The following is a 26753-nucleotide window of genomic DNA, read 5'->3' on the forward strand; positions in this document are numbered from 1 at the left end:
GTTCAGAAAATAATTTGTAGGTGTTTTCTGGGGCTAGCAGCCTGTTTTTACTGTCTTAGAAGATGGTTTTAGTCATTATTGCTCCTCATTGATACAGTTGTTGTCCTGCTGCTCCTTTGCTTCTGTGGGCGTTGTGCTGTGCACACGGTGACCCTGCAGGCCCCCAGCCCTCAGTGACCCTGATGTCTTGGGGTGACTGTGCATGTCACTTGCTCTCTCTGCAGCAGAACTGCCCTTCTCAGCAGCTCATCCCAGCACAAGGCCTTGTGTGCTTCTGACAGGGAGTGCAGCTGAGCTCACACACTCCAGATGTGGTAAGCAGTTTGTGGTAAGGTTGTTCGTGGCATGGATGGAGACCTTTTCTTCTGTCTTGTTAAAAAGAAGGCTTCCTGCCTCAGCAGCTCTGGGTCACTTCCATGCCACAGATGGGAAAACTGAGGCTCAGTGAACTCTTCGTCTTCTGTGGGGGAGTCTGCAACAGGAGCATTGACTGGACCTGTGCTTCCAGCCCCCTGCCCAGCCTGTGTCCTGTGCTTGCATCTCCCACCAGCCTGGCCAGGACACCATTCCTGCCTCGCACAGCCTTCCTCGTGGTGCTGCAGAGTTTTGTGATTGCTCAGCCCAAGCAAACCTGACCAGCGCTGCAGCCAATGCTCTGGCTGAGCAGGGGTGAATGATGGCCCCCAAAACTGCTCCTCCCCACAAGCTTTTTGCTCCTGTCATCACAAACTTCACCCAGCAGGTAGAGACCAGCGAGAGCAATGGACCAGGCTCTGGTATGAGATTCTGCAGGATATGTTCCTCAAGGAGAGGGAGATCACATATGGGATGTCATGTGTGAGCTTGACTGGAAGGACGATTCTGAACCTAAGAGAACCCCACTGAGGGCAAGGCTGTCTGATCTGACTCCAAGAGCTGCCTCTCATCTCTGACTTGTTCTTGTCTGCATGTGCCCCTTCCAGAGCAGGCTCAGTGGGCATTCAGGGGGCTGCAGCTCACACCAGGCCTGGCCTGGCAAAAGCTTCAGTGGGCGGATGGGATCAAGCTGCACTAGTAAAGCTTGGGAGAGCTCAAAGATGCTCCTGTCCCTGGAGATGACAAAACCATCTAATTTTAGTTCTCCTCCCGGGAAGTCCTCGGGAGCAGTACACCCCCAGCCCCGCTGCCACAGCTGAACCCCAGGCAGAAGCAGCATCTTTGACCCCAAAGGGCTCCCGCAGCTTGTTCGTCCTCCCAAACACCACAAGTGTCTGGCTGCCTCTCGGGGACAAACAGCCTCCCGCCGCCCCTCCCTCCTCCCCTGCCCTCGGCTGATGAACTTCGGAGGAAAATGGGTATTTTGTGTCCCCAGGCAGAGGTATTTACATCTTATCCGTGTGTTTGCAGTGCTGCTCTCATGGAATACAGCGGGCACTTGTTGGATGTTAACCCTGTTCTCGCCGTGCCGTACACGACGGGGTTGCCAGCCCGGTGCTGTCGCCGCCACCTCCCTCCCGGGGGTGGCACCCAGCGGGACGCGGCACCGGCAGGGCGCGGGGCCGCAGACAGGACACAGCCGGGGCCGGGAGGGCAGGGTGAAGCTGCCCGCCCTCGGTACCACAGCTCGGGGCCGCGGTGCCCCCGCAGGGACCGGCTCGTCCCGGGCCGAGCACCGGAGGGTCTCGGCGGGGACTGCGGGCTGTGCCGTGCCCGGCCGGGGCCGCACCCCGCGCCCCGCATCCGTCCCGGCGTTATGCGGGGGGCGGCAGCGCCGCCTATGCTGTATGCGCGGTCCGGGGCGCGGGGCTCCCGCTCCCGCCCGGCATCGCCGCCAGGGTTATGAGGGCTGCCAGCGGCCCGTGTATGTGGCAGGCAGGTTCCGGGGCCGGCTCGCCAGCAGCCCTGCGCCTGTATGGCGCTGCGAGCGATGAGGGGCCGCGGCGGCCCGAGGCTGCACTATCCAGGGCGGGGGGCTGCACTGGGGCTCAGGCCTGGGGCCCTGCATATCGCCCAGCGTTATCCCGGGCTAGCACTGATCGAGCATGGCTTATTCATGTGCCGGGGCGGCGGGATGGCGGAGCCCCATAACCTGCATGGCACCCGTTGTTATGCAGCGCCTCCACGGGCCGGCGAAGCGCTATGCAGGGCGCGGGGTGCGGCCCGGCCCCGCTCTCTGGCTCGTCGCCTCTCAGTAAAGATGGCGCACAGCGGTCGGTGGCGCTTCCCCGCCCGGCCCGGCAGCGGCGGCTGGGGCCGCCGAGGCCCGGGGGGGTCCCGCCTGCGGGTGCCGGCCGTGCATAGCCTGCGGCCCGCCGAACCTGCGGCGGCGCCGGCGACGGCGGGCGAGGGCGAGCGCGGCGGCCCGTGCTCCGGCGGGGCGGCGGGAAGCGGCGGAGGCGGGGCAGCGCCGGGCCCCGGCGGCCCCGCGGCCGCGGCCGGTCCCGGCTTCGACGCGGCGCTCCAGGTCTCGGCCACCATCGGCATCAACCTCCGGCGGTTCCGAGCGGCCTGCGGCACCGAGGCGGGCAGCGGAGAGGTGAGAGGGGCGGCGGGGCGGGGGCGGGGGGGCGCGGCGGGCGGGCGGGTCCCGGGCGCAGCATCCCCGACGCCCCGGCGGCGGCGGCCCGAACACACCCGGGCGCACCCACCCAGCCCCGGCCGCACAGCCCGCCCGTCTCCGGACACACCTCCCGCGCCCCGCACAAAGGGCGCGCCCGGCGGGGGGGGCCCTGGGGGGGCGGGTGGCGGGACCAGGCGGGCGGGACCCGGTGCCGGTCCGCGTCCGGCCGCCCTCGCGGTCCCTCCCCGCGCACGCGACTTGCCGCCGGTGCGTCCTCCCTGCCGCCGCCTCCATTATCCGGCTCCCGCCGCTCCCGCGCCCGCGGCGGGGCGGGATGCGGTGCGCACAGCCCGCTGCCGGCAGCGAGGTAGGATGGATGGGCCGGGGCCGCCCGGTGCGCCCGGTGCCGAGGATGCTCGGCGGGGTGACGCGTCCTTCCCCGGGCGCGGGGGCTCCAGGGGGCTGGGCTGCCGGCCCCCCCTGCGGGCCCGGCGGTGGGTGTCGCGCACCGGCCCTCCCCCTTCTTCTCCTCCTCCTCGTCCTCCTCCTCTTCCTCCCTCTCGCCGTTGGGGATGCCCCAGGCGGAGCTTGGGGCGGCGGGCCCGTTGCGAGAGGCCGTTCCCCGGTACTAGGAGAGCTGGTGCTACTTCTTTTCTTCTTTTTTTTCTTTTTTTTTGAGTTGCTGTTCTTCCTCCCTTCGTTTTTTTTTAAGCCTTTCTAAGGCAGCCGGAGTGGGCGTGCGACAACAACCCACCTATTGACAGAACAGGGAAGACATGATGGGGGTGTGTTACTACGAGCTGCAGCGTTGCTTTCCCCCAGTTGTTTTGCATCGCTCCTTAGCGGCATCCTTGCGCCGGCAAGAGAATTCCCCAGGTCTTTTGTACCAGGAGGGATTTCTTAGAGATTTTTGAAGGGCCAGCTCCGTCTCCTCTTCTCCAGGCAGGTTGCCAGCTGTAGGGTAGGTGAATGTATCTTTGCATTTTGTCTGTATAAAGACCAGTTGGTTTCCTTTCCCATGACTGGCCGTAGCAGAGGTCATTAAAACATACATGAAAATACAGTTTTCTTGTGTCTTTTTGGCCTGGTTTTGGCATTTTCTGTTGGGTGCCATGAAGTGGAGCTCTTGGCTCATGGCTGAGCTGGAGGAGTTCCTTGCCTGTAGAGTGGCAGTTCCCACGGGCTGCAGTGCTGGAGGAGCTGGGTTGTGTTTGCAGGAGCAGAGCTGAGCGTGGGGACACTCCTGCTCTCACCTGTGCAGACTTTGGGGTGAGTCACACTGCTCTCATTAACACCATCATCTCAGGGGCTGCACTTTGGGATACTTCTCTTTTTTGTTGTTTGCAGTAGACATGGCTTGATGGAATTCCTGGCGTGCCCTGGGAAGCAGTTAATATCTCACCAGTGCTAGTTCAGGGAGAGAAATGACTTGAGATCTGGCTAACCAAGCTGACCACAGAGTTAATAACCCAGGAGGTTTTTCATGTGGGGGGAGGCAAGTTGCTTTGTTTCTTTTCCTTTTCTTTATTTTTTTTTTCTAAGATGACATTGGGCTGTGGTTTGTTTAATTCCAGTTGTATTCAAGTATATTTTTGTGTCTCAAAAAAGCCCTAAAACATCTTTGAGACATCTTTTTGAGTTTAGCCTTTAGGGTATTTTTGCTTTAAAGTAAAATAGCTTGAATGCATTGTATGTGTGGCAGCTGATTAATACGGGGTCTCCTGGATTTTAAGAATTCTACCTATTACATCACTTTTCTACTTAGCTGCTAATAGTTTTTCTCTAATAGCATTGCATACAGTAGAAAGTAATGATAAACATTGATTTGTGGCTTGGTGTTTGTAGGCTCAGTTTTGTCTGTCCCTCATGAGCCAGGCAGGGGCAGACTCCAGGTGTTTCCCCTCTCTCTGGATTTACACCATGCTGGTACTCTTGGGCATACTCAGAGGAGATCCTCACAAACGTTCAGGTTGGGTTAACTCACCCACTTGGTTCCTTTCCTTTGGTGATGCTCAAGAAACACAACATTTTTGCCTCAAAGGACATAGTTCTCCTGGCTGGTGAGTTGTGCACTTGTCTTAGTCCTAGTGAAGATTACAGTCCCCGGAGGCTGCTGTTTCTGTCCTGCAGTACAGATTCTCTGGGGAGGGGTGAGGGTGTGAAGAGGGCTCTGGCACACGGGGCTGCCTGTGGCCTCTCCGGAGCAGAGGGCAGCTGTGTGCAGTTTCTGGGACCCGTGGGGCAGCTGCTCTGCGGGAGGTGCTCTTCTGGAAGGGGGCTTGCAGAAGACCCCCTCATATTAGGGCTCACCATGGCCTCTCAGTCGCTGCTTGGGGCTGTTGCTGTTCTTTTCCACAAGGTTGAGGGTCCTTCCTGAGCCGAGCCAGGTACAGTATTCAACTGAGTGGCCATTATTCCTCATCAGGAGGAAACTCTGAGCACTTGTTTTGAGGAGCCAGTGGCAATCAGAGGAAGAAGTTGTGTTACCTCTTTATTTACAACTTCTGCTCCGCATGCTTAATTTTTTTCTACCTCATTCTTGTCTGCACTAGTGTAGATACCTGTTGAAATTGGGTATTACCACCAAGTTAGATGCAGGAGTAATGTTGTCCAGAGCAAGTATTCGACTCAGTCTTTCCCTTGTCTCCTTGACAGCTTCATAGTATGTAGCAAACTGTGTTTCTCATTTAAAAGGTATCTGAATTATGGGGTGTCAGGGCATTCTCCTCAGATTCTGGTCACTTTGTACAAAGCCTTGTCTTCTGCTGCAGCTCAGTCTTGCACTGAGTTATCTTGAAACCAGCTCACATTAAAGGAGCCACATTCTGATACTAACACCAGAAGAATTGCTGGGGGACTTTTTGGGCAGTGAAGCTGTAACTGGTTGAACAGTAGCATTTGTACTGGGTGCTAACCTTTCAGCTTGGTGTGAGTGGCACTGTAGGAGCAAGAAAAAGATGATTGCATTTTCTTTGTTCATTATGTCAATATTTGGTATAAAAGAAGCATAAAAGTAGTTGTTAAATATCTGCTCTGCCTCTCAGTTTAGAGCTTCCTGCCCATGTGTGAAGGGGATTGAAGCTTTGGGATGTAAAAGTTGAGTGTGTGCTGGATGCATGCTGGCAGTATTGGCTGAAAGTTGCAGAAGCTCAAGCTTGGCAGTTGGATGTGGTGGTAATGGTGATGTCCCTGGCACCACCGTGATTATACCTGGGGCATAATGTTTTATGAGGTGACTGTTGGAGTTGTGGACGTTTGCTGATGCCTGGAATGTTTGGAAATGGTACCAGATCCATGTCCTGGGGGTAGGGATTATCTTCCATACTGCTGCCAGGGTCGTGCCTGAGCTGGAAGTACAGATTATTTCTTCTATTTGCCTGAAAATTTCCTCAGGTAGTGCTAGGTTGAGTGGTCGCTCCAGACTGCTTGAGTGTTTAATGTGTGATTTGGAGGTGTAGAGCGGTTCCTGTCACGGGTAAGGTGGTCACTGCGCATGCATGGGGAGGGGACTGCTGTAGGTATTGATGTCTGACACGAGACACATGGTGAGTGAGGATGATGCAGGTCATGGCCCAAGAGATGGAGGCTCCTTCCTGCATTTTCCCTTCCTGAACATTCAGGTGCTGCTTTGTCAGATGTGTCAAAATAAATGTTTCTGTTTTTGTGGTTTGGAGCACTTTGTTCAGTGCTCCAAACCCTCAGAGGAGCAGTTTTGGGAAGTTTGTTAGGAATTTGGGAAACTTTTCAAATGAAAGGTGATGTGGCTCGTCCCACTGGCACCAGCAGTGGGCAGGTAAGGCAATTTCAGAACAGCAGCTGTGCACTGGTGAGTTTGTTCCAGGGTCTTTTGGACATTGTGCTTCCTTCAGCTGGAAAGCTCGTGGGACAGACTTGCAACAGTGCTTCTATATTGGCCCCCGAGTGCTGAACTGCAGGTTTCACAGCACCATGTTGCAGGAAGCAGGTAACTCCTCAAGTTAGTGGTTCATCACTTCTCAGGGATGCCACAAAATTCCCAGAGCAGGTTTAGCTGTTCCCCCCAAGCTGAGCTACTGAGCATAGTTTGACTTTAGGAATGTATGTTTAGGAACGAAAGATGAGTTTACCACCACAAAAGATTTTTTTAATGCATCCATAAAGCAATTGTGGAGCTTTTCTCTCACCGTCTGAAAGCTTGATCTTTGTAGGTAGTGTTTTGACTAACTCTCTTCCTTGGAAGTGGTATTGAAAGCTTGTTGTGACCAGAATGAGAGTGTTTCAGGTGTTCTAATAAGCATTCCTCTGTATTCAGATTGGAAAGCATAAATCGGAATTTCTTATCCAGGTTGGAACCAGGACTGGCAAAATAGATCTGTATTCTCAGTAACACGTTTGTGATAGACCCACCCTGAGCCTCAGCCCCATAAAGAGCAATATATTCTTTCTAATTCTGAAAAACCTGGACTCTGGAAGCTGCAGCCCTAATCACCATTGTGTTGCCATGGGTGATGCCTGCAGCAGTGTAGTTTGGGGGTTGTCATGTGGAGGTGACCAGGCCAAGAGCTGCTGTGGCATCTCAAGACGTTCTCTGTAGGTCAGTGCTGCTCCCAGGTGAAGCCCCAGCACAGTCTGTGCATCACTCCTGGTCAAAGCTTTAGCTGAATGGAACAATGGAAGGACAAATGTCCCCTCATCTGACTTGGTGCATAAGGATCACTCCAAGTGCTCAGCTGTTTATTATTGGAGTTGCATCACAAGTAGTGGCTTGGGAAGCATCTCCCTGAACTCCCAGCAGACTCTGCTCTGCTCCAACACCCAGTGTTCGTCTCAGGGTTACTACCTGCCAACCTCCAAGGGTGTTTACTCTGCTGAAACCAGGGGGGTCTGGTAGATGTTGTGCTGCAGTCACTAAGCAGGCATCTGAATGAGCTTCTAAAAATAGCTTATCCCTTTCCAAGAAAGTGAGGTGCTGTCTAACTTGGGCCAGACCCAGGGTGGGGAATAGGAAGGACAGCATTGGTCAGGTGACTCTATTGTAAAATAAACTTTTTCAGGTGATGATTGGAGTGGCTGCATTGCTGGTCTAGAGGCCCTTACAACTTCACAGACCCATAGTGGTATGGTTTACACTGATATTCCTCAGACAGAGATCAGAACATCAGTTAGTGCCTGCAGGATAGTTTCTCCTTTGAAGATGGATTTTCCTGTGAGATCTTTAACTGGAAATGTTTTGAAAAGTAATATTGCTCAAGAGCATTGTGACAGACATTTGCTTGCAACTTCTCTGTTCTTTAGTAGCTGGATTACTTCAGGAAAAGCCATTCTTTATCTCTGCACAACTCTGAAGTTGAACCCAGTTGGGATAGTGCAATGTTTGAATGGGAAATGTATGTGCTGCCCACAGAGAGATCATACCATGTGTGTGCTTGGTTAGTCTTCATGTCTGGCATGAGGCAAGCCTTCCCTCTCATCCTTTAATTTATAATCCTGAGTGGCCTTTTTTGCATTGCATTATTCTTTTTCAGGTAAATGAGGCCATGTTCAAAATCTTCATGGTTTTTAATCACTCTCATCTGTCATGACATTTCTGAAAAACTGAAGGGAGGCTGTTCCTGCCTAGTTTGCCTCAAAGCTGCATTTTGGCATGTGATGGCCAGCTGTACCGTTTAGCCTGGCAAGTGCTGAGTAATACTTAGTGGCTTTCTTCATCATCTCTGACAGGTCGCAGGGCTGCCTTCCCAGCTAGTGATAGTGACCATTCTGAGGTCACCAATACACCCAGGAATGCCACTGAACACACAAGCACAAGTAACATACTGGTCATACTGCTTGTGGTTGTAAATGAAGCAGAAGTGATTGTTTTGTGGAAGGAGCCGTTTTGCTGTAGATGCTTCTGGTGACTGGTTGGTAAGAAATGGAAAAAATTATTCCCAGGCTATTGGGCCAAAGCCAGTATTAATGTTGGAAACAGTAGTTTATCTTACATTGGCAAAGCAAGATAACAGAGCTCAGTTTGAAAATAATGCAAGTTGTAATCATGGATTGACAGGTGATTGTCAAATATATGGCAAATACTGATTTAGTAGCCAGAGATAAAATCATAATGACTTTAGGACTCAGAATAACAAAATGAAGAGAAGATCTGTAGCAGCCACAGGAACTTGGAGGCCAGTGCAAGTCAGGAAATCGCACAGGTTGAGCAGCTGATCCCTCAGCGTTTCTAAACCTGACTGTTCTTAGGTATTTGTTATTTCTCAGTGCCTTGTCTAGGTTTCAGGCCACATGTGTCTCTGCTGGCAGCTTCTCCCTCTGTCAGGGCTGGGGACCCCTTCCCTTCCCTTCCCTTCCCTTCCCTTCCCTTCCCTTCCCTTCCCTTCCCTTCCCTTCCCTTCCCTTCCCTTCCCTTCCCTTCCCTTCCCTTCCCTTCCCTTCCCTTCCCTTCCCTTCCCTTCCCTTCCCTTCCCTTCCCTTCCCTGCCCTGCCCTGCCCTGCCCTGCCCTGCCCTGCCCTGCCCTGCCCTGCCCATGCGGGCAGGGCTGCAGCACCCAGCCATGTTTACATGCTGCTGTAGCCCCCCTGCAGCACCCAGCCATGTTTACATGCTGCTGTAGCCCCCCTGCAGCACCCAGCCATGTTTCCATGCTGCTGTAGCCCCCCTGCAGCACCCAGCCATGTTTCCATGCTGCTGTAGCCCCCCTGCAGCACCCAGCCATGTTTACATGCTGCTGTAGCCCCCCTGCAGCACCCAGCCATGTTTACATGCTGCTGTAGCCCCCCTGCAGCACCCAGCCATGTTTACATGCTGCTGTAGCCCACGTGCTCGGGAGCGGAGGCAGGCGTGCCGCTGCTCTGCTGGCAGTGCTGCGGGACTGAAGTTGAGTTTCTCCCTTTCTGGGAATGGCCTTCAGGGGTGCTCTGTGATGCAAGGTGTCTCAGGCAGAAGCAGTGTCTTCTGGCATAATGTAATTTATTTTATGCTACTTTATCATTGCTTTTGCTGGATTTCTTGTGATCTCTGCTGCAAGTTGTATTTCCTTTTTAGCAATTCTTTGTTAAAGGAGCAAATGCCAGTATCTTTTTTGGGTAAGGAGAATCCTCTAGAATCCTTTTGTGCTTCATTCACAGTGGAGTTCATTTCAACATTAATATCCTTATCCTCAAACTTCCTTCTACTCTCTCATTGCAGGATGAACAGTTTTTAGGTTTTGGTTCAGATGAAGAAGTCAAAGTACAAAGTCCCACAAGGTCCCCCACAGGTAAGTTCAAGTTGCAGGATTTGGTGTTGACTTTCTGTTTTCTTTTGTGATGATTTTGCTGTGCCTCTCCTGTTTGTTCATCAAATCTCATCCAGCATAAAAGCCACACCAGTCTTTAGATTCAATGCAGTTAGTTTTGGATTCTCTATGTCCGATCTGTAAAGGAGCAGGGAACGTTTGAGTAAAGGAGTTATACTGATGAAACCAGTACTTGAAACCTCAAGTCAGTGTTCTGGAGAGGCAGCTATTTAAAGAGTAAGGGTCTGAACTGGTTTGACTATTTTAGTATTCTTCAGTAGACTCCTTTCTGCCTGTGTTGTCAATAAATGCTCTCACCAGAGCGCTTTGCTCTTCCACCATAATCATCTGCTCAGCTTGGCTTCAACAGCAAACTGTGGTGGAGGGCCTTGCTAGTGCAAGGGAAGATCCAGAACTGAAATAGCTGGACTTGGTGAGAGTGCAGTGAAATGCATTGGTCAAGGTGGGTAATCAAGTCTTGTGCTTGATGGCTCCAAGTCAGTGCTGAGTATTAACTATGTCTCAAAGCTAAAACCAGTTTTGAGTAAATTTTCTTGTATCAGCCTTGTGTAGGTTGTTCTTGCTCTCTTGACCTCTCCCTTAGCAGTGCAGATGGATGGCACTCGAAAGGAAGGATTTTTTGTCTTTCAGCTGGCTGTGAGCTGCTTTAAAAAAATGTATAAAAATTCATGTGTTTAAAAGGTACCATGTGCCCTTGAGAATTACTGCTCCCTCCCAGCATGAAGTTGGTGCTGGGCTTGTGCAATATATAATTGTTGGGAAAAGGCTAGCTTGCATTTTTAAACAAGTTATCTGCATGGTGTTTTATGTGGGAAAAGACATTTGTTGGGAAGGTATTCTCTACATGTAGTGCCAAAACTATTTTTATTTGTTGATTTTATTAAATGTTTTGGCAACGTATGGGCAGCGTGAATGATACTGAGTAAACACTTGTTTGACCTGAGTAATGCTCATCCCACACTTGGAGAAATTTAATATGTTCCCTGCATTATCTGTTTCCCTCTCAGTTAAATCTAGTCCACGGAAACCTCGCGGGAGGCCTCGGAGCAGTTCTGACCGAAGTTCAGCTGTACTGTCAGACTCTTCATCAGTGTGTTCCCCTTCAAGCAAGTCTGAAACCACATCCATGGAGAAAGTAAAGAAGAAGGAGTCGAAGAGTGGGGAAAAAAGACGAGGAAGACCTCCAGCACTTACAAGTGTGAAGTTCAAATTGTCACAGGAAAAGGACACATCGGACGTTCAGAAGGGCAGCAAAGAAGAAAAAGAGAGTCTGAAAAAAATCAAAAGATCACCATCCACTACGTTTCAGCAAGCAACTAAAATCAAGAAATTAAGAACTAGTAAGCTTTCCCCACTGAAATCTAAATTTAAGCCTGGGGCAAAACTTCAGATTGGGAGGAAGAGCGTTCAGATCGTGCGCAGGAGAGGCAGGCCACCGTCCTCTGAACGTTTAAAGACTTCCTCAACTTTGGTCATGAACTCACAGCTGGAGAAGCCCCAGAGGATTCGCAAAGAAAAGGATGGCACACCGCCTCTCACAAAGGAGGAGAAGGCTGCTGTCAGACAGAGTCCACGCAGGATTAAGCCTGTCAGGATTATACCTTCCACCAAAAGGACGGATGCTGCGATTGCTAAGCAACTCTTGCAGAGGGCTAAAAAGGGAGCACAAAAAAAGATTGAGAAAGAAGCAGCCAAACTGCAGGGCAGGATGGGGAGAACACAGCTCAAAAATATTCGACAGTTTATCATGCCAGTTGTGAGTGCAATCTCATCACGGATTATCAAAACACCCAAACGGTTTATTGAGGATGAAGACTACGATCCTCCTATTAAAATATCCAGACTAGAATCCACACCAAACAGCAGGTTCAGCACTACATCTTGTGGCTCCAGTGAAAAGTCCAGCGCCGCTTCTCAACATTCATCTCAGATGTCTTCAGATTCCTCACGGTCCAGCAGCCCCAGCGTGGATACATCTACAGACTCCCAGGCTTCTGAGGAGATGCAGATGCTTTCTGAGGAGCGAAGCAATACTCCAGAAGTTCATACTCCCCTGCCTGTTTCTCAGTCCCCTGAAAATGATAATGGTGATAGGAGAAATAGAAGGTTTTCGATAACAGAAAGAAGTTTTGGCCAGAGGACTGCAAAAAAGCTGTCAGCCTTACCAAGCATGCCACAGCAGCAGTCCTCCTCCTCTCCTCCTCCCCCTTTGCTCACTCCCCCCCCACCACTGCAGCCTGCTTCAAGCATCTCAGACCATACCCCTTGGCTTATGCCTCCAACCATACCGTTAGCCTCACCCTTTCTTCCTGCTTCTGCTGCACCGATGCAAGAGAAACGAAAGTCAATTCTGCGAGAGCCAACATTTAGGTGGACCTCCCTGAAACATTCCAGGTCAGAGCCACAGTACTTCTCATCAGCAAAATATGCCAAAGAGGGTCTTATTCGCAAACCGATATTTGATAACTTCAGACCCCCGCCGCTAACACCGGAGGACGTTGGCTTTGCATCTGGCTTCTCAACGCCAGGTGCGACAGCTCCCACGCGTCTCTTTTCACTTCACTCTGGAGCCAGGTTTGATATGCACAAGAGAAGTCCTCTGCTGCGAGCACCACGATTCACACCAAGTGAGGCCCACTCCCGCATCTTCGAGTCTGTGACCTTGCCCTCGTCAGTCGGCCGTGCCACCACAGGCACCTCTGCCACAGGCACGTCCTCTCGGCGGCGCAAGAGGAAAGCGTTCAGCCCCATCCGATCAGAACCCAGATCTCCTTCACACTCCATGAGGACGAGGAGCGGAAGGCTTAGTACCTCTGACCTGACAACTCTCACTCCACAGTCTTCTGTCTCTTCCTCTTTAACTAGTATTTCAGTTAGTTCTCTTGCCACTAGTGCCTTAAATTCAACTTTCACTTTTCCCTCCCATTCCTTATCACAGTCTGGGGAATCAGCAGAAAGAAGCCAGAGACCAAGGAAGCCGACGAATGCTCCAGCAGAGCCTTTCCCATCTGGTAGTCCTGCTCCTCTCTTCCCCTGGTTCACATCAAGTCCCCAGACAGAGAGAGGTAAAAACAAGGACAGGGCAGCAGAAGAGCTCTCCAAAGATAAAGATGCTGACAAAGCCCTGGAGAAGGACAAGAGCAGAGAGAAAGACAGAGAGAGAGAAAAGGAGAACAAACGGGAGTCAAAGAAAGAGAAAAGGAGAAAAGGGTCAGAAGTACAGAATAGCACTGCTTTGTTTCCTGTAGGTAAAATGCCCAAAGAAAAAGTCAGCGAAGACGCTGCAGCATCATCATCTGCCAAAAAAACTGCCGGGCGGAAGAAGTCTACAGCAGCAGATCCCACGGCAGAGGTTTCCACTGCTGCTCTGGTAGATACAACAGCTGTCAAAACCAAAACATCCAAGAAAGGTAGAGGGGGGCTGGACAAATCAGACCTGGATCTCAGCCCCACTGTGCCATCTTTGGAGAAGGAAAAAGCTCTCCGTCTTTCTGCTCCTTCATCAAGCACTGTTAAACATTCTGCTTCCTCCATCAGTTCTATGTTGGCTCAAGCAGACAAACTGCCAATGACTGACAAGAGGGTAGCTAGTCTTCTGAAAAAGGCAAAAGCCCAGCTGTACAAGATTGAGAAGAGCAAGTCTCTCAAACAAGCAGATCAGCCAAAAGCACAGGTACTCCTTTTTCCAAGTTGGGTTTTTTGCTAGAGTGCATCTTACTTTGAACTTGTCCTGGAAGTCACAAATAGCTTTTGTATACTGAGCGTGAAGAATTAATGTGCCAAGCTAAGCAGCTGTTAGTGCAACAGATGGCAAACGACCCAAAACCAAGAAGCCCTGGGCAGAAGCTGAGGGGAAGAGGGATCTGCTGCATAGTCAGCTCAGAGGGGAGCTGCATGCATTTTGGAGACCAGTACAGCATAGCTGCTTACTGGGTTTCTCTGAACAACTATAAGTAAAGCCATCATCTAGAGCAGTACTCACTCTGAAAAGTGCAGTTCCAGCAAAATGCAGTGTCTGTCTTTGCCTTGAGGTTACTTGGGGGCCCTTCTCAAGTATAAAGTTGGCTTCTGAAGGAAAGTTATTTCTTGGTCTTTCTGGTTTTTAACTTTATACAGTGATCTCTCACTTGTAGGAGGGAGGAAGATCCATTGGAATTTTTCATCTGATTTGGGGAACTGCTTCCTACCACTTTGCTCTTTTCCTCTTCCCCACCCCAAAACCACCCTTTTCTGCAGTCCTCTTTACCTGCCAGAAATGGAGATGAGATATGTTTTCAGGAAATACTTTTTATTTAAACTTTTACTTTTTGTAACAGCACTAGTGTTGAAAATCGCTAGTACGTATTTCAAGTAGAGAAGCCTCCAGCTGTTTATTTCTGAAATGAAGATGCCCATGCATCTGTGTGACTGGCTGGGTGTAGCAGAAGCCCAGATTCTCACAGTTGCTTATTTGGGATAGTTATTTCAGTGGGAGACATTCCAGAATCTTACTAAAACATGGAAAATTGAAATGCTCAATTTGTTTAGTATCTCAGTAAACCCCTTACCTGAAACATCAGCAGCTGCAAAGCTCTCAAACAGCCTCAAATACTATTTGCTTCTGTTGGATCAATCAGCACCAAATGCTGCTCCAATTCCAGTGGACTCTGATTTTTTTTAATGTCAGTTCCTTGATAATGTGGCTTCATGAGCAAGTTGGCTTTCCAGTAGTGGATGGAGACTTACCTTGGAATTCCAGTTGAGTCACAACTCTTGTTCTCTTGCATTTATTCTTTCTTGCATAACTGAGGCTTAGAAGGCCAAGTCTGTTTTTGCCCTGATGATTACAATCTGCAAGCTAAGATATAATTTGCTTAGAAGTCTCTATGCATGTTTCTCAGTCTCATTTTGGTAACTTTCTTAGGAATACTGTCTGCTCTCATGTTCTGAAATCTAGGGGCAAGAGAGTGATTCATCAGAAACGTCAGTCCGAGGACCACGAATCAAACACGTTTGCAGGAGAGCAGCTGTCGCACTGGGCCGCAAGCGCGCGGTGTTTCCTGATGACATGCCCACTCTGAGTGCCTTACCATGGGAAGAGCGGGAGAAGATACTGTCTTCCATGGGGAATGATGGTGAGTTAGGATTTCTGGTTTTCATCTGCAGGCCCATACAAAGTCAGCTTCTGCTTTAAATAAGGACTTCAAGTGATTAACAAGGGAAAGTATGTTAAAGAGCTCTGGGCTCTCTATTACAGTGCCACTCAAACAGGGTTAATCCTTTAAGCTGTTGGGAATTGTGTTAAATATGTGTGTTTTGCACCAAACCTGTGTTCTGCCAAGGGGCATGTGTGCATATACATGTGTATGCGCACAATCTCACGTGGCTTTGCAGATGAACTTAGGCTTCGTGGGCTAAATTAGATACTCCTGAATGATTCTTTGACATCAGAAAATTCACATTAGAAATGTTCTTTTGGTAGATAAGTCATCGATAGCTGGCTCAGAAGAGGCTGAACCTGTTGCTCCACCCATCAAGCCCATTAAGCCAGTCACCAGAAATAAGGCCCAGCAAGAGCCTCCGGTGAAGAAGGGCCGGCGCTCCAGGCGCTGCGGGCAGTGTTCAGGCTGCCAGGTTCCAGAGGACTGTGGGGTCTGCACTAACTGTCTAGACAAACCCAAGTTTGGTGGGCGCAATATAAAGAAGCAGTGCTGCAAGTAAGTGTGTCTGAGAAGCTGTTGAGCTAATCCCTGCTCTGAGTGGGATAAGTGTACCCACGATCTGGGCCAGGAACCACAGATTTGCACTGTGTCATGGGCTTGGACTGAGCTTGACCTGGTCTGAAGTTTGATCAAAGGAAGGGACTGTAAACAGTTTGAGAGTCGAGACCACAATTCAAGGTGCAGTAGTTATGAGCTTTCTCTGGAGTTCACTTCTAGCTTATTCTCCTCAGTTTGATGAGAGTGGCAGAGTACTGGGGATTGTTTGGTGTAAGATCTGTGGGTTTTGTTAGGCAGTACAGGATTTTGCAAGGAAGGCAATATGCACATAAATATTTATCTCTTATTCTCCTAGACTGCATTCATGAAGAGCTTGTGTTTTCAAGCTGATGTTTATTTAGCTTATGTACACTTTGTATATCAAAGGATTAGGGTTAGGGTCTCTGGATCCTAACCATGGATCACAGGTGTGTCTGGATATTATTAAGAAATACCACTCCTCCATGATTTCTTCTGTCATTTTTTATACATATCACTTAGACTGAACCTTTTTCTTTTTTAATTGCGGTATTAAATTGATTTTACCAGACTAGATAAACTGTCTGAAAAGGCAGCAGCTAAAGTGGCACCAGTAGATTGTTGTGGTATAAGAGCTATTTATAATCTTTGCTGTGAGAATTTCTGTGTGAGAACACTCTGCAGACTGGAAGGAATCTTGCTCTCAGCAGCTTTGCCCAGGCTTTGGGCTGGGTTTCAGAGCCATGGGCCCTGCTACAGGAATGGAGGCAGAAACAAAGCCTGGCCCAGTCTACAGAAGACATTTTATGCCAAGAATAGGACAAATAGGGAATAAAATTAAATAAAGTTAGCAAAAATCTTGGTCCCCTAATCCAGTCCCATGCTAAGAGTACTTGGTTTTGTCTGAAAAAAAGTAGTGTATGTATTGATAATGTTCTTTTCAGTTTTTGATGTTGAGTATTTACAGACTTAATGTCTGTAAATGTCTGCCCTCTTGATGTCTGCATCTTTGTTCTGATTTCTTGACATGTTCTTTCTTTTTAGAATGAGGAAATGTCAGAATCTACAGTGGATGCCTTCAAAAGCTTATCTCCAGAAGCAAGCTAAAGGTAGGCTAAAAGACTTGCCTTGAGTATAGTACAAGACAGAATTTTTTCTTTTCAGAGGTTTTGCTCTCTGTGCTGTTTTAGCTACACTGGGTTTATAAAGGTTATTCTGCTGGGGGCCAACCTGCCTGCACTGTTGGTGGCAAGTGCATGGGGCAGGAGAGATGTGAGTACTGACAGACATTGCACATGCCTGTGTCTTTCAGCACTGGCCGGGTGCTGACTGGACTGGTTTGTTTCCTTCCTTTTGCTTCCTTTTCCTTCCTCACAAAATCTGCTCTCAGCTCTGAATCTGTATTACTGCAGGAGGATGTTGCTTATTGCTGTTGCAAAATAGGGGCCCTAGGTGTGAGAGAACATAGACTGAAGTACAAACCAAGTTTATTTTTTGAGTACAGTTTTTTCTTTGGTATGACAGAGTGACAAAGTTCTGAATCAAAGTGTCTGTATCCTTGTTTCAATAGAGCAGCAAATCATTTGAAGTCACACTATTTTGTTTGTGTTGCTTTATCTGTGCTTCTTTTTCTTAGCTGCAAAAAAGAAAGAGAAGAAATCCAAGACAAATGAGAAGAAAGAAAGCCATTCTGGAAAAAACCAGTTGGACTCTGGACAGAAACAAACTCCTCAGGCTGTTGTACCAAGAGAAGACAATTCTGGGAAGAAGAGCAGTGAGCCTGCCCGTAAGCCTGTTGAGGAAAAGCATGAAGATGGGAATTCCTCCGTTCCTGTGTCAGAGCCCAAACAGGTCCCTGTGTCTGGTACCAGAAAGACTGGCAAGCAGATGTCCCAGCCAGTCCAGCTTCCTCCTCCTCAGCCACCAAGCTCAGGACCTTTGAAAAAAGAAGCACCTAAACCTAGCACTTCTGAGCCCAAGAAAAAGCAGACTCCCCAGCCAGAAATAGGTAAATGGGACTATTTATCCTCAATACGTTTGAGTCATGTTAAGTAACAATACTGCTAAAAGCTGGTGCATTTTAAACCCAATGAATGCTTTATGGTGTGTTGAAATCTCAGCAGATTATTTTGGAAATTTTGCTTAGAACTGGCTTCCTTTTTCTTGAGTCACAGTGTATGTTAGGGCAGGGAGAAAGATGGCTATCGTGGTTGGGACTCTTGAGTTGTATAGTCATGGCAGTCTTGAGGTGTATTTTCAGAATTGTTAAGTCTGTCAACTTCCCATTCTGAATGTGAAACCAGGAGGATGTAATCTTTTATACAAAAGTATAGTACGCTATTGTATGTAGTGCAGAGCAGTGTGAGCAGTCACCAGCCAGGCAGCTCTGGGATTTCTGTGGCTTTGCACTCACAATGCTCCAGACTGTGTGCAAAGCAAACTCTTCTTCTAGTCTTGCCTCAAAGAAACTGCTCATAGCTGGGGAAGTGCAGCCACAGAAGAGGGTGGAAAAGTTCTAGTCTAAAACTCATCACACATTACCCAGCTGATTTTTTTCCCTTTTCTTCTCTACAGGTGGCTGTTAGTTACTTGAAATACTCATAATTTTTCCCCCCCTTCCTAGGCACAGAACAAAGCAAACAGAAAAAAATTGCTCCCCGTCCAACTTTCCCTGTGAAACAGAAACCAAAAGAAAAGGTGAATACTGTTTTTTGTACAGTCAGTAAAATCTCAAGCACATGGAACTTCTGTCTGGAAAGTAGAACCATATTGCTTAAGCCTTTGCAGATTTTTTATTTGGTTCTTAAACATGTTAGGCTTTCCCTTGTGGCAGTATGTGGATAGCAAAAACCATGGCCTATGCCTAAGATTCAGTTTAGATGTTACTTTGGTATCTAAGATTTGTGTGTTGGAGGGTGGAGGCTAGCTTTTCCCTAAAAAATGCAACTACTTTAGTCTCAGAAATAGCTCAATCATGAAAAAAAAAAAAATTGTCTGAAGTAAACCTGAGGGAGAAGTTAGTAGAGCCTGTTTATACCCAGACTTGTCCCACTGCATCCAAACACCAACCCATGCTTTGATGAAAGAACAATGTGATGGTAAAGCACATGGAATTAGGAGTGTACTTGCATATGGAGTGCTCTTAGGGAATCGTTTGTAGAATGGTCACTTCCCTGCAGCTTTGTAATACTTGCTAATTTTGTGCTGGTTTGGGGGTTTGTCTGTAAATTATTTATGGTATTGGATGTAACTGCTGATTAAGTTCTAACATCCAGAGTTGGGATTAATGCAGGCTCCTTTGCTTGACCAGGAAAAGCCCCCTCCTCTAAGCAAGCCAGAGAGCAGCACACTGAACTTGCTCAGCACTCTGACTAACGGCAGCAGTTCCAAGCAAAAGCCACCTACAGATGGAGTCCACAGAATCCGAGTGGATTTCAAGGTAGAGGACAAAATGTTTTAAGTATTTGAATGTCCGCTGGCTTTCAGACACTGGAACTAGAGTCCCCTGAAAGTGCTGGCAATAACTGCTGAGTTTGTGTGTCTGGTACCTTTTGAAGGGAACCGCCAAAATAGGAGCCTCATGATAAGTCACTTGATTGATTTTTAAAAGCTTGTTATGCCTTTTTTTTCTTATAATTAGAGTACTGGATGAAGAGACACTTAAAGCTTTAAAACCTTAACTGTCTATGTGTGAGGATGAGCAAGAATTTGAGGTTTATGAAGAATGATTCCATTAAGATGGAACTTTAAAACCTTACCACAACTTGAGCCAACAAGATTTGGGGAAAATGTTAGTAACTTGTAATTCACAACGTTTGGGGTATATCTGGGGTTTTAAAATGATAATTCATGTACATTTTTGAACAGTGTTGAAATAATAATAAAATATTTTCCTAATAATTTTTCAGTTCATCTCTAAGTGTTGATACTGGAGATCATAGTGGGATCTCATAAGTGTTTTATACAAATATGGAGCTTTAATAAAGTATAATTCTTCTGAAATTTCACTTCTAGTAATACTTGTGCAATTGTGAAAAGCCTCGTCCTGTTCCTTAGGTTTGCTTTCCCTAGAAGGAAGGCTCTAGCATGCCACTGAGTGCTCTCGGCATGAACAGCGCCGAGGTGTGACTCTCCCAGAATACACTGTAAAGTAGACTGAGGTAGACATTGAAACTATTCCAGTTTGAGGCATCTTAATCACAGGCCCTGAACTGAACAGTGGCGGGAGCATTTTGTAGTGATGTTGTGTTGCCTTGTTCTGCATGGTGATGTGTCCTTTTGTACTTTCAGGAGGACTGTGAAGTGGAGAATGTTTGGGAGATGGGTGGGTTAGGCATCGTCACCTCGGTACCTATTACTCCCAGGGTGGTGTGTTTTCTCTGTGCCAGCAGTGGACATGTGGAGGTAAAGCATTGTGTTCTGCTGTTGATGACTTAATTACAGCACTGTATTGTTACAAAAATAAATAAATAAAAATTATAATGACCTTAATCCAGAAGAATTCAAAATAATACCGGTAAATCTGTCTTTGCTAGAATTTGTCCCAAGATAATAAAGTGCAAGGTATTTAAAATCAGTTTGGGAACTCACATCTGATATAAAGCAAGAGTTTTGGTCTCTTTTAACCTGAAATAAAAAAGACTGCCCAATGGTGCTGACAGGTTTTAGACAGCCTTGACTTTTCCAGGTGTGTCCATACCTGCCAAGAGGTGTAAGCTGTTACAGAAACATAACTGGAAAGGTTCTGATGCTGCCTAAAGAGCTGGATTGAGATATGTTAAATGCATTTCCAGGTTTAGCTAGGTGCCTTCTTGGCATCTTCAGACCAGCTAACCTGGGTGCTATTGCTCTAGGAGAGCCTGGGTTCTGATGAGTGGGCAGGGGAAGAGGGGGTTAAGTTCTGGATGTGGACATCAGTGCACTTGAGGTCCACGAAGGCCCTGTGGGCCATGGAGCCATCCCCTTCTTAGTCAGGAGTCCCCACGGGACAAACAATTCCCATGTCCCCTGTGAGCCTGCAGTGTCTGTGCTCTGAGGATGGTTGTTTTTCTGATATGACCACTCTTGTACAGGATACAGAGAAACTAGAAGAGCTTTGTAATGGTGAAGTGGGCTGGCTGAACGGAGGGAGAGAGACTCTCTTTGCTCTGCATGTCCCTGCTTCATGCACCAAGTGTGTCTTCTGGTGTATCTGGCTTGTAGTACAGGGAGGAAGTGAGGGAAGGAGATCCTGAAGAGCCTTTATCAATGCTCAAGGCACTTAGTTAACAGGTACCAGACTCCTGGTGGCTGTGAGGTGTCCAGTTGCTATTTAGATTACCTGAAATACAGAGTTTCCCTCCTAAAATCTTGTTCTGTCAGTTGTAAAGCAGAATTCAAAATCGTTCAGAGCACAAGCGGGCTGGTTTGGGAACTTGGAGCAGTTTCTGCTTTGCTAAAACCTGCCTCTCCCCCCCTGCAGTTTGTATATTGCCAGGTCTGCTGTGAGCCCTTCCACAAGTTCTGCTTGGAGGAGAGCGAGCGGCCCCAGGAGGATCAGCTGGAGAACTGGTGCTGCCGTCGCTGCAAGTTCTGCCACGTCTGTGGGAGACAGCACCAGGCCACCAAGGTACCCCAAAACCACTGGGAGACCCAGCAGCACCCCCACTGCTCCCAGGGTTCCTCTGGATCCGGAGGTTGGCCAGCAAGCATGTGCCAGGAGCAGAGTCTCTGTGCGCTGGGGAGGAGGCCTCTTGAGTTGCTCCATTGCAGCTTCCTTCTCGTGACCTGAATGGGGGATCTAGTAAAAAATGAAAAAGTCCAGAATTTTGCATCCCTTTGCAGGGTGTCTGTACCAATGCTTTTCTCCCTTATTCCTGTAGCAGTTGCTGGAGTGTAACAAGTGCCGAAACAGCTATCACCCTGAGTGCCTGGGCCCAAACTACCCAACAAAACCCACCAAGAAAAAGAAAGTTTGGGTGAGGGATTTTGATTTATTTTTTGGATAATTCATTTGTTGACTGATAGTAGTGCCATGGAGCAGAGCTCTGCAGGTGATTTGCTCTGATGCAGTTCCTCATCTCTTCAAGGCAAGGTGCCTATTGCCTCAGAAGGTACATTTGGAAATACTGAGGCGGCTGGTTGATAAGATGTTCTGAGAAAGCAGAATTGTTAGAGAGATTACCCCTTTTTTCAGTTGTAGTAAGTCGTAAGATCACAGTAAGTTTTTTGGTCATAGACCCATAACATGGAAGAAGGTCTTTAAAATGGAAGTGTTGGTTAACAAACCTGTTGATACCAGTATTGAGAGACAATTTGGATTAATTTGCTAATTTGTGTCTTTCAAGCTTTTGTTCTAAGTGCCTGTAGTTGCCTGTAGTGTATTTGCTAAGACTTTGTGTACGTGTTTCCTTCTACAATGTACAGAGTTTAAAAAGTGTTAAAATAGGACTGTATATTTTAGATCAGAAGAAATGCCACAACTACGTCTTCTTTTAGGCGAGGGAAAGTTGATATTTTCTTTAGTGTAAATATGGAGGACAAAAAAACTATATTGTGATTTAGTTTAGTGTTTTTTCTTGTTGTATTATCACCATCTTACCACGGAGGAAATGAGCTCAGTTCTCTTCAGTGAAAGTTTCAGCATTTAAAATTCCTTGTCCTGTTGGGTAACATCTCTGCACTCATGAAATAATAAAAATTATGAAATGTGTGGAAAGCACAGAAACTGCTGGATAAAAGCAAGTAATTCTTGCCAAATGAATTCTTTTTCCAGATATGTACCAAATGTGTTCGCTGCAAGAGCTGTGGATCAACAACACCGGGCAAAGGATGGGATGCACAGTGGTCTCATGACTTCTCCCTGTGTCATGATTGTGCCAAACTCTTTGCTAAAGGTACATATAGTGTGATTCTTTGCAGCAGGAGCTTCCTCAGCTGCTTGGGTTTGAATCAGCCACTGTGAGTGGGCAGGGGGCTGGCTAGGCACCTGAGCTTGGCATGGTCCAGGCAGCAATGCAGGCTGGTCGTGGTCGAGCCTGAAAGTGCACATAACAGTTCAGACTTCCATAAGATCCCATTTTGTTTTCAGGAAACTTTTGTCCTCTCTGTGACAAATGCTACGATGATGATGACTACGAGAGCAAGATGATGCAGTGTGGGAAATGTGACCGCTGGGTCCACTCCAAATGTGAAAACCTTACTGGTAAGGAAATGCTTGTCCCCTCAGTACTGAAGAACATGAGGCAGTGATTAGACCAAAGCAATCAAGTCTTGGACCTTTCTATTAGAGGGTTACTTTAATACACTCGCCTCTTGTGACCTACATGAAAAATGCCTGTGGAGTAACAACAGATGAACCAGTGCTAATACTAATGACATCCTGAAAGCACAGGATCCTCAAAGGCACTGTCCCTCAATTAGCTGTACAAGGGACGTTTGTTACATGAAAAGTCTCAGGCAGTAGGTGCAGGGCAGGGATTTTTTCCTGTATCTTTCAATAAAGCAATTCAGGTGGTTATCCTGTCTTCTTTTGTCTCCAGATGAAATGTATGAGATACTCTCCAACTTGCCCGAGAGCGTGGCATACACCTGCATTAACTGTACAGAGCAGCATCCTGCAGAATGGCGTCTGGCACTGGAAAAGGAGCTGCAGATTTCCTTGAAGCAGGTTTTAACAGCCCTGTTGAATTCCAGAACCACCAGCCACTTACTGCGGTATCGACAGGTAAGCTGGAGCCTGTGCCCTGTTACTCTGGCATTCAGCTGAGTTGTTGAGGTGTTGCTGTGCTTCATACTGCAGAATTGTCTGCATCATACTTGGAACAGTATGTGCTGTGATTTAGTTATATTTTTTCTTTCTTTTGTTGATTCCTTTGGAAGCAGAGAAGTGGGTATCTGTGATACAACTTTGAAGCTGAAAGAAAAATAGGGTGAAGTTCTTCAAGGAATAGGAGGATTTAGCTCTGTGATGATGAAGGTGCTTTTCGGACAAAAGAACAGGATCTTTGTCTTGAAATATGCACTCAGAAATAAGATTTCTGAGCAATGAGTTTGATCCTTTTGGTTGATGGTTCTGTCCTGCTATGCACCTTACAGGTCTCAGCAGAAAGCTGGTTAAGAGCTTTTCTTTGTTGCCCCTACATTTTGGACAGAAATTCAAAACTCAGGCCTCCTTTCTTTCACATTAGCAAGAGTCTTTGGATCAATAAATGGGCTTGGGAGGGTATAATCAGGAGCAGCTACAATTCGATAGTTAACATCCCTCTGTCTCCTTGCTTGTGTTCATAGGCAGCAAAACCACCTGATTTAAATCCTGAGACAGAAGAGAGTATCCCATCCAGAAGCTCTCCTGAGGGTCCCGATCCTCCTGTCCTAACAGAAGTCAGTAAACAGGAGGAGCAGCAACCTCTGGATCTGGAAGGAGTGAAAAGAAAAATGGATCAAGGAAGTTACATTTCTGTGGTATGTCAAAGTTGTCATGTTCCGCTCTATTACTAGACACTCTGAATTGCTTTATCACATATGGTGTTCATAACTGAGCACCTTAAGCCTTTACTTTAGGAACAAGGAAGCAGGTTATTGTGCTGCTAAAAGTAGTTCTGGCTGGCACCAGTTTATATTGGTAATATAAAGTAATTGACGCTTTTGTGAGGCTCTCTGTAGCCAGCAGTGGTACTTGGTCAGATCCCAGTTTGCTGTTAGTTAGACATTTAGGTAGATAAGTGTTCAGGTCATCCTGAACATGAAAATTCTGACTGAAGGTCTTGCCAAATTGCCCTGATGCAGTTGGTTAGCTGGAAACTAAGGATTCATGGGCGGAGGAGTGATCTCTTCCGGAGTCATTTACAAAAAAATGCTAGTCTTGACCAAATAAATTCTCTTTGCACAGACCAGCCTTTTCCTTTTTTTTCCCTAGAGAATTTGTAATCTTGAGGAGCACTGTATATTGCAAAGTGCTTGGCGAATGTTGTGGTGCCAGATTTTGACCAAATCCTCGTGAGACAGCTAGTTTAGCGGATTTAAAACCAGTCAGCTGAAGTGAACGGCTGTGGGTGTAGCAGCTGTGCCAGCCAGTTTACAAATTTAGAGGTCTTGCTTTTTCACAGCCAAATTCCCTTTCTGCTTTTGAGTTGATGCTCTGGTTCAATCTTACAGTCATCTGAATGTTCACTTGAACATTGTTTTAAAAAATTAGTGGGTGGTATAGCTGTGCAAAAGACAATCCTGTTAATGTGAAGTTTTGTGGATTTCTTACAGTTGGATTTTAGTGATGACATCGTGAAGATCATTCAAGCAGCCATTAATGCCGATGGCGGTCAGCCAGAGATTAAGAAAGCCAACAGCATGGTCAAGTCCTTCTTTATTCGGGTGAGCTGGCCTACAGTTACTGTGAAAAAATCTGCTTGGTATCCTACCCCTGCTTGTTGATGTTGGAGTCTAAAGGGCCACCACATTTAGCCTTGCTTGGGTGTTTCCAGGAATAAAATAATACATTTTCAGAGTTGTTAATGTTAATGAAATGTTACTAGTTGTGCATTTACAGTACATCTTGAAGTTTTTGGTATGTTGTCTAACTTTTCTAATGGGATGTTTTTTCCTGTAGCAAATGGAGCGTGTTTTTCCATGGTTCAGTGTAAAAAAGTCCAGATTTTGGGAGCCAAATAAAGTAACAAGCAAGTAAGTAATTGTTCTGTATCCAACTGCGGCGCCCTGCCGTTTGCCAGCTGGCCAAGCAAAACGTATTGAAAGAGCCTGTTTGCGGGGTTGGAATTTCTGGTTTTCCTTTCTTCTTTTCCTTTTTTTTTTCCTAAGAAGTTACGCAGTAATCCCATTCCCATGTTTTGTACACACTTCTTTATTTTAAGCAGAGTAACCAAAATTCTTAATTAGAACTAGGTGTACTGTGTGTTGGCTTGTCAATCCTGACCTTCCTTCCCTCTCCTTCTCACAGCCCCATTCGGGGTAGCCCTCCTACATCTGTTACCCTTCAAAGAAGCAGACAGCCACATCACATACCTTAAAATGTGACTGGTGGGGTACATATGTGGGTTTTAGGTGATTAATGGAGTTGTTGCTGGGGGGTGGATGTCAGCTAGGCAGGGCGTAGCCAGGTGTGACACTAACCCTTGCTCATCTCAGCAGTGGTATGTTGCCGAATGCGGTGCTGCCCCCATCGCTCGACCATAATTATGCTCAGTGGCAGGAGCGTGAAGAGAACAACCGCACTGAACAGCCCCCTCTGATGAAGAAAATCATTCCAGCTCCAAAACTCAGAGGGCCTGGAGAGCCAGATTCACCAACTCCTCTACATCCTCCTACACCCCCCATCTCTGGTAAGAGAACTGATGTCAGGACTGTCAATCTCGAACCCAGAAATGCAGCTGTCTTGGAGACCTCTGTGACCTGAAATCATTCAGAGGCAGTAACATATGAGATGTTTCTGAGCCGAGCTTGGACCCAAGAATGCTTTTGCACGCACCTCTTTTCCCCCGAGAATGAAGGTTGTGCAGAGGCTGACATGTCCTTTGGTTTCCAGGCTGCTATTGGAAACTCTTCTACTGTGTTCACATACTGACAATCTGTCCAGATGAATTTTTGCTGCCCTGAATTTCAATATTGTTCTCTCTTTTAACTCTTAAGGCTCTGACAGAAGCAGAGAGGATAGTCCTGAACTGAACCCACCTCCAGATGTGGAAGACAACAGGCAGTGTGCATTGTGCCTGAAATACGGTGATGATAGTGCTAACGTGAGTATCTGCCCCATTCCCCTTTCTGGAGGAGTTCTGGATGGGTTTTGTGTGATGTTGTGTCCCCAGGAACATCTGAAGAGAGCATTTCCTTCTGTTCTTTAGGATGCTGGACGTCTTCTCTATATTGGCCAAAATGAATGGACACATGTGAACTGTGCTTTGTGGTCAGCAGAAGTGTTTGAAGATGATGATGGTTCTCTGAAAAATGTGCACATGGCTGTTATCCGGGGAAAGCAGCTGGTGGGTACAAGCAAAGAACACTTTATTAAACTTCATGCTGATTTGGAATCCAGGATGGGAGCGCAGCTAAAAGATGGCTTGTGTGCATTTGTTCTTCTCTGTCCTTTCCTTGCAATATTTTTTAACACTATATGGAGTACAACTGACTGAAGATATTTGGAAAGTTATTTATCCTTGCTCAGTTCAGAAATATTATGGAGACCAAGTGAAGCTTACAAATGTGAGGACTGGATATGAAGCACAAGCAGGAGGG

The 26753-nt window shown here is 47.4% G+C and overlaps 1 protein-coding gene across 1 annotated transcript in view; it reads left to right on the forward strand.

Annotated features, from left to right (window-relative positions):
- The first annotated feature begins 2176 nt into the window (after window positions 1-2176).
- KMT2A (lysine methyltransferase 2A) overlaps window positions 2177-26753 on the forward strand; it is a 40276-nt gene continuing 15699 nt past the window's right edge. The window contains exons 1-21 of the mRNA XM_058818986.1: window positions 2177-2515; window positions 9705-9774; window positions 10821-13486; window positions 14750-14927; window positions 15275-15509; window positions 16575-16639; window positions 17167-17538; window positions 18154-18227; window positions 18841-18969; window positions 19821-19934; window positions 20992-21138; window positions 21392-21487; window positions 22285-22405; window positions 22600-22713; window positions 23051-23235; window positions 23799-23972; window positions 24768-24878; window positions 25114-25187; window positions 25650-25843; window positions 26151-26257; window positions 26363-26500. Coding sequence (XP_058674969.1) covers window positions 2177-2515; window positions 9705-9774; window positions 10821-13486; window positions 14750-14927; window positions 15275-15509; window positions 16575-16639; window positions 17167-17538; window positions 18154-18227; window positions 18841-18969; window positions 19821-19934; window positions 20992-21138; window positions 21392-21487; window positions 22285-22405; window positions 22600-22713; window positions 23051-23235; window positions 23799-23972; window positions 24768-24878; window positions 25114-25187; window positions 25650-25843; window positions 26151-26257; window positions 26363-26500 — 5703 coding nt within the window. The remainder of the gene's footprint in view (window positions 2516-9704; window positions 9775-10820; window positions 13487-14749; window positions 14928-15274; window positions 15510-16574; window positions 16640-17166; window positions 17539-18153; window positions 18228-18840; window positions 18970-19820; window positions 19935-20991; window positions 21139-21391; window positions 21488-22284; window positions 22406-22599; window positions 22714-23050; window positions 23236-23798; window positions 23973-24767; window positions 24879-25113; window positions 25188-25649; window positions 25844-26150; window positions 26258-26362; window positions 26501-26753) is intronic.

The sequence above is a fragment of the Ammospiza caudacuta genome, chromosome 23 (genome assembly GCF_027887145.1).
Source record: "Ammospiza caudacuta isolate bAmmCau1 chromosome 23, bAmmCau1.pri, whole genome shotgun sequence".
Classification (NCBI taxonomy): Eukaryota; Metazoa; Chordata; class Aves; order Passeriformes; family Passerellidae; genus Ammospiza; species Ammospiza caudacuta.